Below are 15000 nucleotides of genomic sequence, written 5' to 3'. Positions count from 1 at the left end.
GTCACGTTGTGACATTGCTCGGTGTACGAGCAGAGGGGCATGTTCGGCAGCGCACACACACGGAGTACTTACAAGCAGACACAGTGTGTAGACAGAAAAGGGAGAACGGACGCATTTTGGCCTAAAAACTAAAGTTAAAAGGTGAGGTTATAATAATAATAATAATAATAATAATAATAAATTGTATTTGTAAAAAGCACTTTACATTGAGTAAACAACCTCAAAGTGCTACAGTGTATTAAAAAAATAAAAATATAATAAAAATAAAAATTAGAACAGCCTAATAGCTAGAAGTAGTATGCATACATCTAAAAAAGGGCTTTTTTAAAAAGAAGGGTTTTTAAGCCTTTTTTAAAAGCACCCACAGTCTGTGGTGCTCTCAGGTGGTCAGGGAGAGAGTTCCACAGACTGGGAGCAGTGGAACAGAAAGCCCGGTCTCCCATTGTTCGTAGCTTTTAGTTATAACACTGAAATACCCTCAGGAAGAGGTGCTCGAAAACATGGCTAGCCAGCTAGCAGCTAGCGCCCAGCCGCAGTCGGCAGTGTTGTAGCTACTTCTATATCACTAATCCTTGCCTCCACTAATTAGGAGTCTTTGTTTGTTTACTTACTGCTGAAAGACAAGTTGTCTATTATGTTCACTATTTTATTTAAAGGCCTACTGAAAGCCACTACTAGCGACCACGCAGTCTGATAGTTTATATATCAATGATGAATCTTAACATTGCAACACATGCCAATGCGGCCGGGTTAACTTATAAAGTGCAATTTTAAAGGCCTACTGAAATGAATTTTTTTTATTTAAACGGGAATAGCAGATCCATTCTATGTGTCATACTTGATAATTTTGCGATATTGCCATATTTTTGCTGAAAGGATTTAGTATAGAACAACGTCGATAAAGTTCGCAACTTTTGGTCTCTGATAAAAAAAAAACCTTGCCCCTACCGGAAGTAGCGTGACGTTGTCAGTTGTTCACTCCCTCATATTTTCCTATTGTTTTCAACGCAGCTAGAGCAATTCGGACGATTACCCCATTAATTTGAGCGAGGATGAAAGATTCGTGGACGAGGAACGTTAGAGTGACGGACTAGAATGCAGTGAAATACATATTTTTTTCGCTCTGACCGTAACTTAGGTACAAGCTGACTCACTGGATTCCACACTTTCTCCTTTTTCTATTGTGGATCACGGATTTGTATTTTAAACCACCTCGGATACTATATCCTCTTGAAAATGAGAGTCGAGAACGCGAAATGGACATTCAGTGCCTTTTATCTCCATGACAATACATCGGCGAAATGCTTTAGCTACGAGCTAACGTGATAGCATCGTGCTTTAACTGCATATAGAAACAAAAAAAATAAACCCCTGCCTGGAAGGATAGATAGAAAATCAACAATACTATTAAACCGTGGACATGTAAATACACGGTTAACAAAGTCCTCCTGGTTGTGTTGCTGTAGTCAGCTGCGAATACACCGATCCCACCTACAACTGTCTTCTTTGCAGCCTTCATTGTTCATTAAACAAATTGCAAAAGATGTCCAGAATACTGTGGAATTATGAAATGAAAACAGAGCTTTTTGTATAGGATTCTACGGGGTACCATAACTTCCGTTAAACTGACTTCGTCACGCGCATACATCATCATACCGCGAAGTTTCAGCCGGATATTTCCCGGGAAATTTTAAATGTCACTTTATAAGTTAACCCGGCCGTATTGGCATGTGTTGCAATGTTAAGATTTCATCATTGATGTATAAACTATCAGACTGTGTGATCGGTAGTAGTGGCTTTCAGTAGGCCTTTAAATTTCCTGCTAAACGTCCGGTTGAAAACGTCTATGTATGATGATGTATGCGCGTGATGTCAATCGTTGAAACGGAAGTATGCGGACACCATTGTATCCAATACAAAAAGCTCTGTTTTCATCGAAAAATTCCACAGTATTCTGGACATCTGTGTTGGTGAATCTTTTGCAATTTGTTTAATGAACAATGAAGACTGCAAAGAAGAAAGCTGTAGGTGGGATCAGTGTATTAGCGGCTGGCTGCAGCAACACAACCAGGAGGACTTTGACTTGGATAGCAGACGCGCTATCCGACGCTAGCCGCCGACCGCACGGACGATTGGGTGAAGTCTTTCGTCCTTCCGTCGATCGCTGGAACGCAGGTGAGCACGGGTGTTGATGAGCAGATGAAGGCTGGCTGGCGTCGGTGGAGCGCTAATGTTTTTAGCATAGCTCTGTGAAGTCCCGTTGCTAAGTTAGCTTCAATGGCGTCGTTAGCAACAGCATTGTTAAGCTTCGCCAGGCTGGAAAGCATTAACCGTGTAGTTACATGTCCATGGTTTAATAGTATTGTTGATTTTCTGTCTATCCTTCCAGTCAGGGGTTTATTTCTTTTGTTTCTATCTGCAGTTAAGCCCGATGCTATCACGTTAGCTCCGTAGCTAAAGTGCTTCGCCGATGTATTGTCGTGGAGATAAAAGTCACTGTGAATGTCCATTTCGCATTCTCGACTCTCATTTTCAAGAGGATATAGTATCCGAGGTGGTTTAAAATACAAATCCGTGATCCACAATAGAAAAAGGAGAGAGTGTAGAATTCAATGAGCCAGCTTGTACCTAAGTTACGGTCAGAGCGAAAAAAGATGCTTCCTGCACTGCACTCTAGTCCTTCACTCTCACGTTCCTCATCCACAAATCTTTCATCCTGGCTCAAATTAATAGGGTAATTGTCGCTTTCTCGGTCCGAATCGCTCTCGCTGCTGGTGTAAACAATGGGGAAATGTGAGGAGCCTTTCAATCTGTGACGTCACGCTACTTCATACTTGCCAACCCTCCCGTTTTTAGCGGGAGAATCCCGGTATTCAGCGCCTCTCCCGACAACCTCCCGGCAGAGATTTTCTCCCGACAAACTCCCGGTATTCAGCCGGAGCTGGAGGCCACGCCCCCTCCAGCTCAATGCGGACCTGAGACTGAGTGGGGACAGCCTGTTCTCACGTCCGCTTTCCCACAATATAAACAGCTTGCCTGCCCAATGACGTCATAACATCTAGGGCTTTTAGAGAGTAGAGTGCACAACTGCGCACACAACAAGGAGACGAAGCAGAATAACAAGGAAATTACAGACATGGCGACGCCGTCGACGAGCAAGATGAAGAAATACGCTTGCAAGTTCCAAAACGAATGGAAACAAGAATTTCAGTTCATCCAGGACAGTTCGAAGGGGAAGGTGTATTTTGCCTGTAAATATGTAGAACAGACTTCTCCATTGAACACGGTGGCCGAAATGATATACTCATCATGAACGGAGAAGTTAAACAGGACAATACTGCCATATAATGGATAGCCACCGGAACAGTGAAATTCAAGTATTTCTTTTATGTAAATAAAATAAATATATATATTTATATATATATAGCTAGAATTCACTGAAAGTCAAGTATTTCATACATACATATATATATATATTCACCAACTCGAGTATTTCATATATATATGAAATACTCGAGTTGGTGAATTCTAGCTGTAAATAACCACGCCCCACCCCCCACCTCCCGATATTGGAGGTCTCAAGGTTGGCAGGTATGCGCTACTTCCGACCAAAAGTTGCGAACTTTATCATCGATGTTCTCTACTAAATCCTTTCAGCAAAAATATGGCAATATCGCGAAATGATCAAGTATGACACATAGAATGGATCTGCTATCCCCGTTTAAATAAAAACATTTCATTTCAGTAGGCCTTTAAAGCATTTATCGGCAGGCCGATATTATCGGACATCTCTAATTGCCCTCATAGTGCAGTTTACATGTATCTCTTATGTTTGCCTGCCATCTACTGGTCCCACTTATCATTACACCATGTACCAAATAAAATTGCTACGAGGTCGGTAAGCAAAACCAGAATTATTCTGTACATTAGGTGCACCGGGTTATAAGGCGCACTGTCGAGTTTTGAGGGAAAAAAAGGATTTTAAGTGCGCCTTATAGTCCGGAAAATACGGTAAGTTATAGTTTTCCTGGTAACAATACTTTATGTTCCTAAGCCATAGGCGATTTCGTACCATGACCAGCAGATGCAAGAGCGGCACAGGCGTCGGCGGAGGAAAGAATGATCCGGACATTTCCCTCCGGGGACCAGGAGACAAGATACAAAGTACACACGGCGGAGTAGAGAAAAGAGGCCGTCACACCGGGAAAGGTCGACCATCAGATATACACAAGACGGAGACAGGGGGGGAGCGCGAGAAATGGAAGGTGACAGCGTGGAGAACGAGGCCCGACAACAGAAATGGAGTTCAAGGGTGCAGAAGAAAAAAAGACAGGCTGCGTGAAAGGGAGAGACGGATACAGGAAGCGGCGAGAGCGCTCGCCGCGTCCTGACTGAACATAAATATAAGGCGTCAGAAAAGGTCAATAGTTTGGAGCAGAAATGTTGCAACGGGGGGGAAAGAAGCTCATTTCACTGCCGAGTGATGTCAGACAAGCAAGAAGAATAGATCTCAGCGCACCTTGACGGAGGAAGCGTTGCACTGAGCTTTTGTCTCATGCACAGGTGTCAAACTCACGGCCAGGGGACCAGATCTGGCCGGCCACATCATTTTATATGGCCCGCCAATGCCTGGAAATAATTTGCATCAATAAAGTACTCCTTCCTTTCCATTTTGACAGAAAAAAATACATTTATTGCATATATTTTGATTCAATAACATCTAATAATGTAACAAACAATATTATTACACATTTAACTTTTTTTTTTTTTTTAAATAAAAAATAAATAAATATCTGCTTGATTTATGTATGAATCTGTAATAATAATATTGGTAATAATGTTAATAATGTAATGTTAGTTACATTTGTATGAATGTAGGTTGGAAAGTAGTAGAGATGTTCGATAATATCGGACTGCCGATATTATCGGCCGATAAATGCTTTAAAATGTGATATCAGAAATTATCGGTATCGGTTTCAAAAAGTAAAATTTATGACTTTTTAAAACGCTGCTGTGTACACGGACGTAGGGAGAAGTACAGAGCGCCAATAAACCTTAAAGGCACTGCCTTTGCGTGCCGGCCCAATCACATAATATCTACGGCTATTCACACACACAAGTGAATGCAATGCATATTTGGTCAACAGCCATACAGGTCACACTGAGGGTGACCGTATAAACAACTTTAACACTGTTACAAATATGCGCCACACTGTGAACCCACACCAAACAAGAATGACAAACACATTTCGGGAGAAACATAAACACAACAGAACAAATACCCAAAACCCCTTGCAGCACTAACTCTTCCGGGACGCTACAATATACACGCCCCGCTACCCTCTACCAAACCCCCCCCCCAACCGTGCCCACCTCGACCTCCTCATGCTCTCTCAGGGAGAGCATGTCCCAAATTCCAAGCTGCTATTTTGAGGCATGTTAAAAAAAATAATGCACTTTATGACTTCAATAATAAATATGGCAGTGCCATGTTGGCATTTTTTTTCCATAACTTGAGTTGATTTATTTTGGAAAACCTTGTTACATTGTTTAATGCATCCAGCGGGGCATCACAACAAGATTAGGCATAATAATGTGTTAATTCCACGACTGTATATATCGGTATCGGTTGATATCGGAATCTGTAATTAAGAGTTGGACAATATCGGCAAAAAAGCCATTATCGGACATCTCTAGAAAGTAGTTATCTCTGATACTAATGAACCAGTAGTTTCATGTTTACGAAAAAGGTAACAAATATATTATCATACATTAAACATGAAAATAAATACATGATTGACTTATTATTTAAAATAAAGTTATTCATTAAATTATACATTGTTGAAATGGTAATAGATTTTAGAGAAAAAAAAAAAAGGCTGCTCAGTGGCCAGAATTTTATCATGGGTTATGGGTTATACTTGTATCATAAAAAAAACAAAACAGTAGTAACATTTTTTTTCTATTTAAAGTAATACACCGCAAATACTATAACGGGGCGGAATAGCCCGGTTGGTAGAGCGGCCGTGCCAGCAACTTGAGGGTTCCAGGTTCGAGCCTAGCTTCTGCCATCCTAGTCACTGCCGTCGCGTCCTTGGGCAAGACACTTTGTACTAGAGATGTCCGATAATGGCCTTTTTGTCGATATCCGATAACGTCCAACTCTTAATTACCGATTCCGATATCAACCGATACCGATATATACAGTCGTGGAATTAACACATTATTATGCTTCATTTTGTTGTGATGCCCCGCTGGATGCATTAAACAATGTAACAAGGTTTTCCAAAATAAATCAACTCAAGTTATGGGAAAAAAATGCCAACATGGCACTGCCATATTTATTATTGAAGTCACAAAGTGCATTATTTTTTTAAACATGCCTCAAAACAGCAGCTTGGAATTTGGGACATGTTCTCCCAGAGAGAGCATGAGGAGGTTGAGGTGGGCGGGGTAGCGAGGGGTATATATTGTAGCTTCCCGGAAGAGTTAGTGCTGCAAGGGATTCTGGGTATTTGTTCTGTTGTGTTTATGTTGTGTTACGGTGCGGATGTTCTCCCGAAATGTGTTTGTCATTCTTGTTTGGTGTGGGTACACAGTGTCGCATATTTGTAACAGTGTTAAAGTTGTTTATACGGCTACCCTCAGTGTGACCTGTATGGCTGTTGACCAAGTATGCCTTGCATTCACTTGTGTGTGTGAAAAGCCGTAGATATTATGTGACTGGTCCGGCACGCAAAGGCAGTGCCTTTAAGGTTAATTGGGGCTCTGTACTTCTCCCTACGTCCGTGCACACAGCGGCGTTTTAAAATGTCATACATTTTACTTTTTGAAACCAATACCGATCATTTTGAAACCGATACCGATAATTTCCGACATTACATTTTAAAGCATTTATTCGGACATCTGTACTTTATACCCACCTGCTCCCAGTGCCACCCACACTGGTTTAAATGTAACTTAGATATTGGGTTTCACTATTTAAAGCGCTTTGAGTCACTAGAGAAAAGCGCTATATAAATATAATTCACTTCACAAAAACAACAACCATAGAGTTCACGATTAACACTGGCTGCTCGGTCGCCAGAATTTTACCGCAAAAAACATGGAAGCATTTCTCCTATTTACAGTAATATCCCGTAAAGAAAAAAAAAACACGATCGAATCCACGGTAAGATTCTGCCGACTGAGCAGCGAGTTTACACTTCTTTTTTTTTTTTGCGGAGTATGTAAAAAATATATATGGTTGTGCAATAATATTATGAGGTGCAGTGTTTCCCACACATTCATTTATTTGTGGCGGCCCGCCACGAAACAATTACGTCCGCCACAAATAAAATAAAATAAAAAATAAAATAAAATTTTTTTTTTTTTTTTTTTGGTCCTGTCCAGCTTCTCCTGGAAATCATATAGTTGATGTAGATGCCCATATAGGCTGTTCAGATTTACTTTACAAAAGAAAAGTGTAGGATACTTCTCTTGTTGCCTTAATTGTATTTGACTACTACTGTTTTCTGTTTATTTGTTACTGACTGTGGCAGGACACCTCTGCCTCTGTTCCACTTTATGTTGCTGGTAAATAATATGGTTGTAGTAGTAGGCTAAAGTTAAATGATTTAGTATGCACTAATTAAAGGGGCAGAGCTTTAAGAGACATTTTAGCTTTTATATTTTAAAAGATATATTTTTTGTAAGAACCACAATTAATAAATATATTTCAGTGAATAACTTATTGTTCAAATCTGTATATAAATATGTACATAAAGTGTTGTAATTATATTGTAAAATGGATGGATGGATGGATGGATGGATGGACGTTTAAAACAAAACTGTTATTATTAATTAGTAAGTATACATTTTTTGAGCCTTTTTAGAGAAAATCATATCATTGTAGGAAATTATGCAAATTGCTCGATGATGTCATGGTGACCACGCCCATAGCCACGCCCCCACCGCCACAGGTATCTTGGCAGTTTATGGGAAACACTAAGGTGTATAATACTCTCCGTTACAAGCGACCCTCTGAGGGCAGCCAATAACTGCGTTGTGGCCCCTCGATGAAAAACACAAAGCACACACACACACACACACACACACACACACACACACACACACACACACACACACACACACACACACACACACACACACACACACACACACACACACACACACACACACACACACACACACACACACACACACACACACACACACACACACACACGTCTTGCCTACTTTGTGTGGACCCATGTTTGGTTAGTAGGTTGTGAGGGCCCCCCTTTCCACTATAGCTAGTATGATGAAAAAAATATATCTGGCACTAGATGGGAGTAGAGAGTTGCAACCTCACTTCAGAATGCCAAACACACAAAGTAAAAATAATATTAGGTAAAATGGCCACTGCCCAGTTAGCTCATGCACATCTCTGGATTGATGAAGTAATGTGTTGATCTTTCTTACTGGGGACCCTGGGGACAAAGAGTTAATATGGTTCACGGGGACCAAATTTAAATAATTTTGCATAATTCACACAAATTTGTACGTGACTACTGAGGACCATTTAAAAAAAAAAAAAAAGTTCAAATTAAATATGACATGATCCTCAGAATACAGTACTATCATTTAAAAGGGTTCCCCTTTAGGGAACCTGTTTTTTGGTCCACACACCGTCAGAAGTCCCCTAAAGGTGACTGTGTAAACAGAGCGATGTCCCCATTAAGTAAGCATTGCCAGAACACACACACACACACACACACTAACTAACTAACTAACCTGCATGGTGGTGGACACACCGGTCAGAGAGAGACCCTCCAGGTCGGACAGCAAGCTGAGAGGGACCGCCGTGGACTTTGGTGCGTTTGCGGGAGCAGGAGATACTAAACACCCAGAGAAGAAAGGCAGAACGTAACGAAACTACAACACAACATCATGTGTGGATATGATGAATATATTGTGCATTTCATAGTTTGTAGTTTAGTCTTCATTTGAAGGGACAATGCACAGAGACATTGAGCTCAAAGACAGACATGTTCTGCACCAGATTTTAGCTAAATAGCTCATTTCCATCCTGGTTACCTAACTTAAAGAGACATAAAAACATGCAATAAAATTATACTATAGCATGTCATCAAATTAAGAAAAGTCATAAAATGCCCTTTCATTGACACATACTTACTTATATATTACAACCACCCCTCCGTTACATCATAACACACAGACAATACATGCTCTGTGTTTGATTGATTGATTGATTGATTGAGACTTTTATTAGTAGGTTGCACAGTGAAGTACATATTCCGTACAATTGACCACTAAATGGTAACACCCGAATAAGTTTTTCAACTTGTTTAAGTCGGGGTCCACTTAAATTGATTCATGATACAGATATATACTATCATATATACTATCATCATAATACAGTCATCACACAAGATAATCACAATGAATTATTTACATTATTTACAATCAGGGGTGTGGGGGGGGGGGTTAGGATATGGACATCAAGTAGTGGACATAGAGAGAGAGAGAGAGAGAGAGGGAGAGAGAGAGAGAGAGAGAGAGAGAGAGAGAGAGAGAGAGAGAGAGAGAGAGAGAGAGAGAGAGAGAGAGAGAGAGAGAGAGAGAGAGATCAAAAGGCATAAGAAAAAGTATCTGCATTTGATTGTTTACATTTGATTGTTAGCAATCCGGGGAGGGTGTTAGTTTAGGGTTGTAGCTGCCTGGAGGTGAACTTTTATTGCGGTTTTGAAGGAGGATAGAGATGCCCTTTCTTTTATACCTGTTGGGAGCGCATTCCACATTGATGTGGCATAGAAAGAGAATGAGTTAAGACCTTTGTTAGTTCGGAATTTGGGTTTAACGTGGTTAGTGGAGCTCCCCCTGGTGTTGTGGTTATGGCGGTCATTTACGTTAAGGAAGTAGTTTGACATGTACTTCGGTATCAGGGAGGTGTAGCGGATTTTATAGACTAGGCTCAGTGCTAGTTGTTAAACTCTGTCCTCCCCCTTGAGCCAGCCCACTTTAGAGAAGTGGGTAGGAGTGAGGTGGGATCTGGGGTGGAGGTCTAGCAGTAACCTGACTAGCTTGTTCTGAGATTTTTGGAGTTTAGATTTGAGGGTTTTGGAGGTGCTAGGGTACCAGGAGGTGCATGCGTAATCGAAAAAGGGTTGAACGAGAGTTCCCGCCAGAATCCTCAAGGTGCTTTTGTTGACCAGAGAGGAGATTCTGTAGAGAAATCTCGTTCGTTGGTTAACCTTTTTGATTACCTTGGTTGCCATTTTATCACAGGAAAGGTTAGCCTCTAGAATGGAACCTAGGTAGGTGACCTCATCTTTCCTGGTGATAACAATGTCACTCACTTTTATGGTGAAGTCATTGACTTTCTTGAGGTTGATGTGGGACCCAAACAGGATGGATTCTGTTTTACCCAAGTGTATGGATAGCTTGTTGTCAGCGAGCCAGGTGCAAGTTCTACAGAGCTCAGCACTGAGGATTTTCTCCACATGTGACTTGTCCTTGCCGGATACCAGCAAGGCAGAGTCATCCGCAAACAAAAACAATTCACAGTCGCATGCCGATGACATGTCGTTTATGTATATTAGGAACAGTAAAGGTCCCAAAATACTGCCTTGGAGGACTCCACAGCTCACAGAAAGGGGGGGAGGGCACAGTGCCGTTCACCTCTACCACCTGCTCCCTCCCCTCCAAGTAAGATTGCATCCAGCTCCATGAGTTTTTGTTAAATCCGATTGCCTTGAGCTTATCCAACAGTATAGCGTGGTTAACGGTGTCAAAGGCCTTCTGAAGGTCCAGCATGACCATACCGCAGTATTTGCCCGCGTCCACCTCATGTTTGATGTGGTCGGTCAGAGAGAGAAGGCATGTGTCAGTGGAGTGGTTAGTTCTGAAGCCGGATTGGAATTTGTACATGAGTTTATTAGTGGCAAGGTAACTATCGACCTGTTCATAAACAATTTTTTCCATTACTTTCGAAATGGAACTGAGAATAGAAACAGGTCAGTAGTTGCCAGGTTCCAATTTGCTTCCTTTTTTAAAGAGGGGAGTTACTCTTGCAATCTTAAAATCTTTTGGTACTTGGCCTTGTGTAATTGATAGGTTTATTATGTGCGTGATGATCGGGGCAATGATGAGAGTCCCTGAGGAATCTGGAGGGAATATTAGCAAGGCCGGTGGCCTTGTTAGGGTGGAGCGCGCTCAATTTTTTAAACACCTCATCAGCTGTGACCATTTCTAATTTGAAATCATCGTTGGATACTCCTAGCTTTCTGTAGAAGGCTTTAATGTGTTCTACACCAAAGCGACCAGAGTGGTGGGACAGCTTGTTGACAAGGGTTGCGGCTATGCTGGTGAAAAAGATGTTAAGTCTGCTAGCTACCTCCATTTTGTCTGTAATGAGGGAGTCACCCTCCTTGATGCTGATGTTGGTGAGTCTTGTTTTAAGTTTCTGGCTGTAACCAGGAAGCTGGTTGTTGAGAATTTTCCAGAGCTCACGTGGCTTATCTGTGTTTTCCTCTATTTTGTCGTTAATGTAATTTTTTTTAAGGATTTAGTCAGGTTGGTTGACTTATTTCTTAATTTATTGCATTGCTTTTTGAGAGTTGAAAGGAGTAATTTGAGGTTGATATTATTGGGTTGTTTATCTACTTCTGTTTTACATTTTTGGTATTCAGAGTATTTCCTGTCTCTGTCTTTTATGGCAGCTAATAGGTCCGGATTCATCCATGGTTCCGAGCGGGCTTTGATCCTGACTGTTTTCACGGGAGCCATGTCATTTAGTATCTTTAATGTTCACATATGTCATCATTTGGAAAAACAACCATTTCACACAATAACGTGGCTTTAACCTCTTAAGGCCCAAGCTGTTTGTTTGTATGCTTTTTTTAAATTTATCTCTGCTATTTGGGCTTATTGGACCCTAATTAGAATAAAAACAAAAAATCATCTTTTGATATGATGTACTTAGTCCATAAGTACACAAACGTGTACTTCATGTGTAGTGACATGCACATTTTTATTTTTACACTTTTTTTTCCAAATTCTATTGTATGTTCTACTCTTCTGACACCACCAGATGGCAGTATAATTGTCCATATGTCGGCATAAAACTTTAACTTTAACGTTAATAAGACCCCAATTCAGTAGCGTACACAATTTTGGAAATAAGAGCTAAAAGGTGCTGTCCACGCATGTGGCCAGTAAGGCCTTTAGAGGTTAAAGGCAAAATACCTAAATGACTTAATAAATTAACATGACGTAGGACATTTAATGGATTTATTGTTGATTTTTATTTTTTTCCTATTGTGGTTAGGACAAAATCTCACAAGTTATTAATACTGTGCAAAAATCGACTAGGACTACCTCACTTTTAAACTTTTTTTGGGGATGTGTCAAAGAAAAGGAAAGTGAGAATTTAAGTGACAGGCGTAAAATGGATAAATGGCTGCGCGGCGAGTCCAAGCCAATGTTGATCGATAAAAAACGGCGCTTTTCGTGTCGTTCTCGCCAGTCCCAAATGGCTTTCAAAGTGTCCCAACTTGTCGAATTATATCCTCAGCCATCTGCTTTCCAGGTGAGAGGCATGGTTTATTACCTACATAAATCTTACAAGGAAGCAGCGGACCACTCGATGACGTAAACGTAGGCACACATGGAAGTGATTACGTCGCCGCTGTAAATAGTTTGTCTGCGTTAGCGCTTATAATAACAATATCACTAATACTTGTTAATATTCAAGTCACGACATGTAAATGGAGTATTGTTGCCGCTTTTTAGGTGGTTATTCATTGGATTTCAAGGGGCGAATAGTGGGACTGCCATTGGCTCTGCTGTAAGCAGACTTTTATTTACTATTTAGAATGCAAAAGTCCCAAAAATGTGCAGTTCCCCTTTAAGTGCTGATGCTGAGCAACTACTTTTAGCGGTGCTGAGATCACAGAGAGCTAACTAGTTTATGCTAGTTAATTGTAAAGTTAATTCTAGATGATAAATCATGCCTCTCGCCTGGATAGTAGACGGTTGTGGACATAAACCGGGAAGACATAAAGACGCTCGTTTGCGGCAACATTTTTTTTAACCCTTTGTGAGGATTATGATTAATTCTTCATCTAAACGAGAAGATATAAATATTCCATCAGTCTTTACCTCAGTGAGAGCAGACATTGTACAGTAAGTGATTCTTTTATTATGCTAGTAATTTTTATTTCTTGCTTAGCACTTAGCAATATTGCTACATGATGCTTAGTGTTTCACTGAAGCTGCATCTGTTTAGCGCACAGTTTCTAAAACTTGTAGCTAATTTTTCTTATATTCAGAATCAAAAATATATATTTTTTTGGATTATTATTTGTCCCTAAATAGTTTTTGTTGTCTCTCATGAAGTCCGCCATGATTAGTAGTGTTATAGTTGAAGGGAAAAGCGAACGTTGTGATGTGCCTGTGAAATTAATACGCAAAATTCGTAAATATTACATGTTATTATGAATGTTACTACATGACTTATATACTTACATCATGTATATATTACATGTTATTATGAATGTTACTACATGACATATATACTTACATCATGTATATATTACATGTTATGAATGTTACTACATTACATATATACTTACATCATGTATATATTACATATTATGAATGTTACTACATAACATATATACTTACATCATGTATATATTACATGTTATTATAAATGTTACTACATTACATATATACTTACATCATGTATATATTACATGTTATTATGAATGTTACTACATTACATATATACTTACATCATGTATATATTACATGTTATTATAAATGTTACTACATGACATATATACTTACATCATGTATATATTACATGTTATGAATGTTACTACATTACATATATACTTACATCATGTATATATTACATGTTCCTATGAATGTTACTACATGACATATATACTTACATCATGTATATATTACATGTTATTATGAATGTTACTACATTACATATATACTTACATCATGTATATATTACATGTTATTATGAATGTTACTACATGACATATATACTTACATCATGTATATATTACATGTATTATGAATGTTACTAAATTACATATAAACTTACATCATGTATATAATACATGTTGTTATGAATGTTACTACATTACTTGTATACTTCCAGCATGTGTATAAAACAATGATGGAGGCTTTTGGATGTTTTTTAGAGCCCTGTATAGGCGACTCCCATTATCCACACTGTTAGCTGACTTTTGCTAGCCATTATTTATCATTTAGATTGCATACAAAAAACATGTGTGTGCTCGTCTAACATAGGGATTGTGAATATTAGGCCAAATAACACAAATATGAAAAGTGTAGTTCCCCTTTAAATAGGCTTGGCTTCTTCCTACTACTTTTCAGTCATGTCATAATAAGACAACCTATAACTGAGTGTGGAAGGGAAGGATCTAACAAAACCTTTGACAAAGGGTTTGAGTCTAAGCAACTCCATTTTTTCAAGTCGGAAGTTGAAAATTCGTAAAAGCTTGTGTAGTGAACTCACAGTCATCCAGGTCCAGCAAGGACACCTCAGTCTTGGACCTGTTCTCCACCTGGAAGACAACAACAGTGGTTACTAGTAGAAGTATCAACTCTCCGTCTTCTTCTGCTTATCCGAGGTCAGGTTGCGGGGGCTTAGACTTCCCACTTGGTTCAGCTCCTCCCGGGGAAGCCCGAAGCGTTACCAGGCCAGTCTGGAGACATAGTCTCCCCAACGTGTCCTGGGTCTTTTCCGTGGCCGCCTACTGGTGGGACGGGTCTTAAACACCTCCCCCGGGTATCAAGAGGAGACATTTTATTGAAGGTGATGTTTGCTGACGGCGGCACATCCGCGTCGCCGCATTCATCAAAAGCCGCCGACGGCAGGTGAGTTGGAGACATTAGGACGTACGAGCGCCTTTATGGTCCACAACAAGGGCCATAAAATGAATGAATGAAAGT

General features: G+C 39.9%; 1 protein-coding gene across 2 annotated transcripts in view; it reads right to left on the bottom strand.

Annotated features, from left to right (window-relative positions):
* ap3b1a (adaptor related protein complex 3 subunit beta 1a) overlaps positions 1 to 15000 on the bottom strand; it is a 126292-nt gene that overhangs the window by 42609 nt on the left and 68683 nt on the right. For both annotated transcript variants that reach the window (XM_062057420.1, XM_062057419.1), the window contains exons 21-22: positions 14564 to 14612; positions 8776 to 8879 (exon numbers count right to left, since the gene is read on the bottom strand). In XM_062057420.1, coding sequence (XP_061913404.1) covers positions 8776 to 8879; positions 14564 to 14612 — 153 coding nt within the window. The remainder of the gene's footprint in view (positions 1 to 8775; positions 8880 to 14563; positions 14613 to 15000) is intronic.

Source organism: Entelurus aequoreus, linkage group LG08, assembly GCF_033978785.1.
Source record: "Entelurus aequoreus isolate RoL-2023_Sb linkage group LG08, RoL_Eaeq_v1.1, whole genome shotgun sequence".
Classification (NCBI taxonomy): domain Eukaryota; kingdom Metazoa; phylum Chordata; class Actinopteri; order Syngnathiformes; family Syngnathidae; genus Entelurus; species Entelurus aequoreus.
This window is presented reverse-complemented; position numbering and strand designations above follow the sequence as displayed.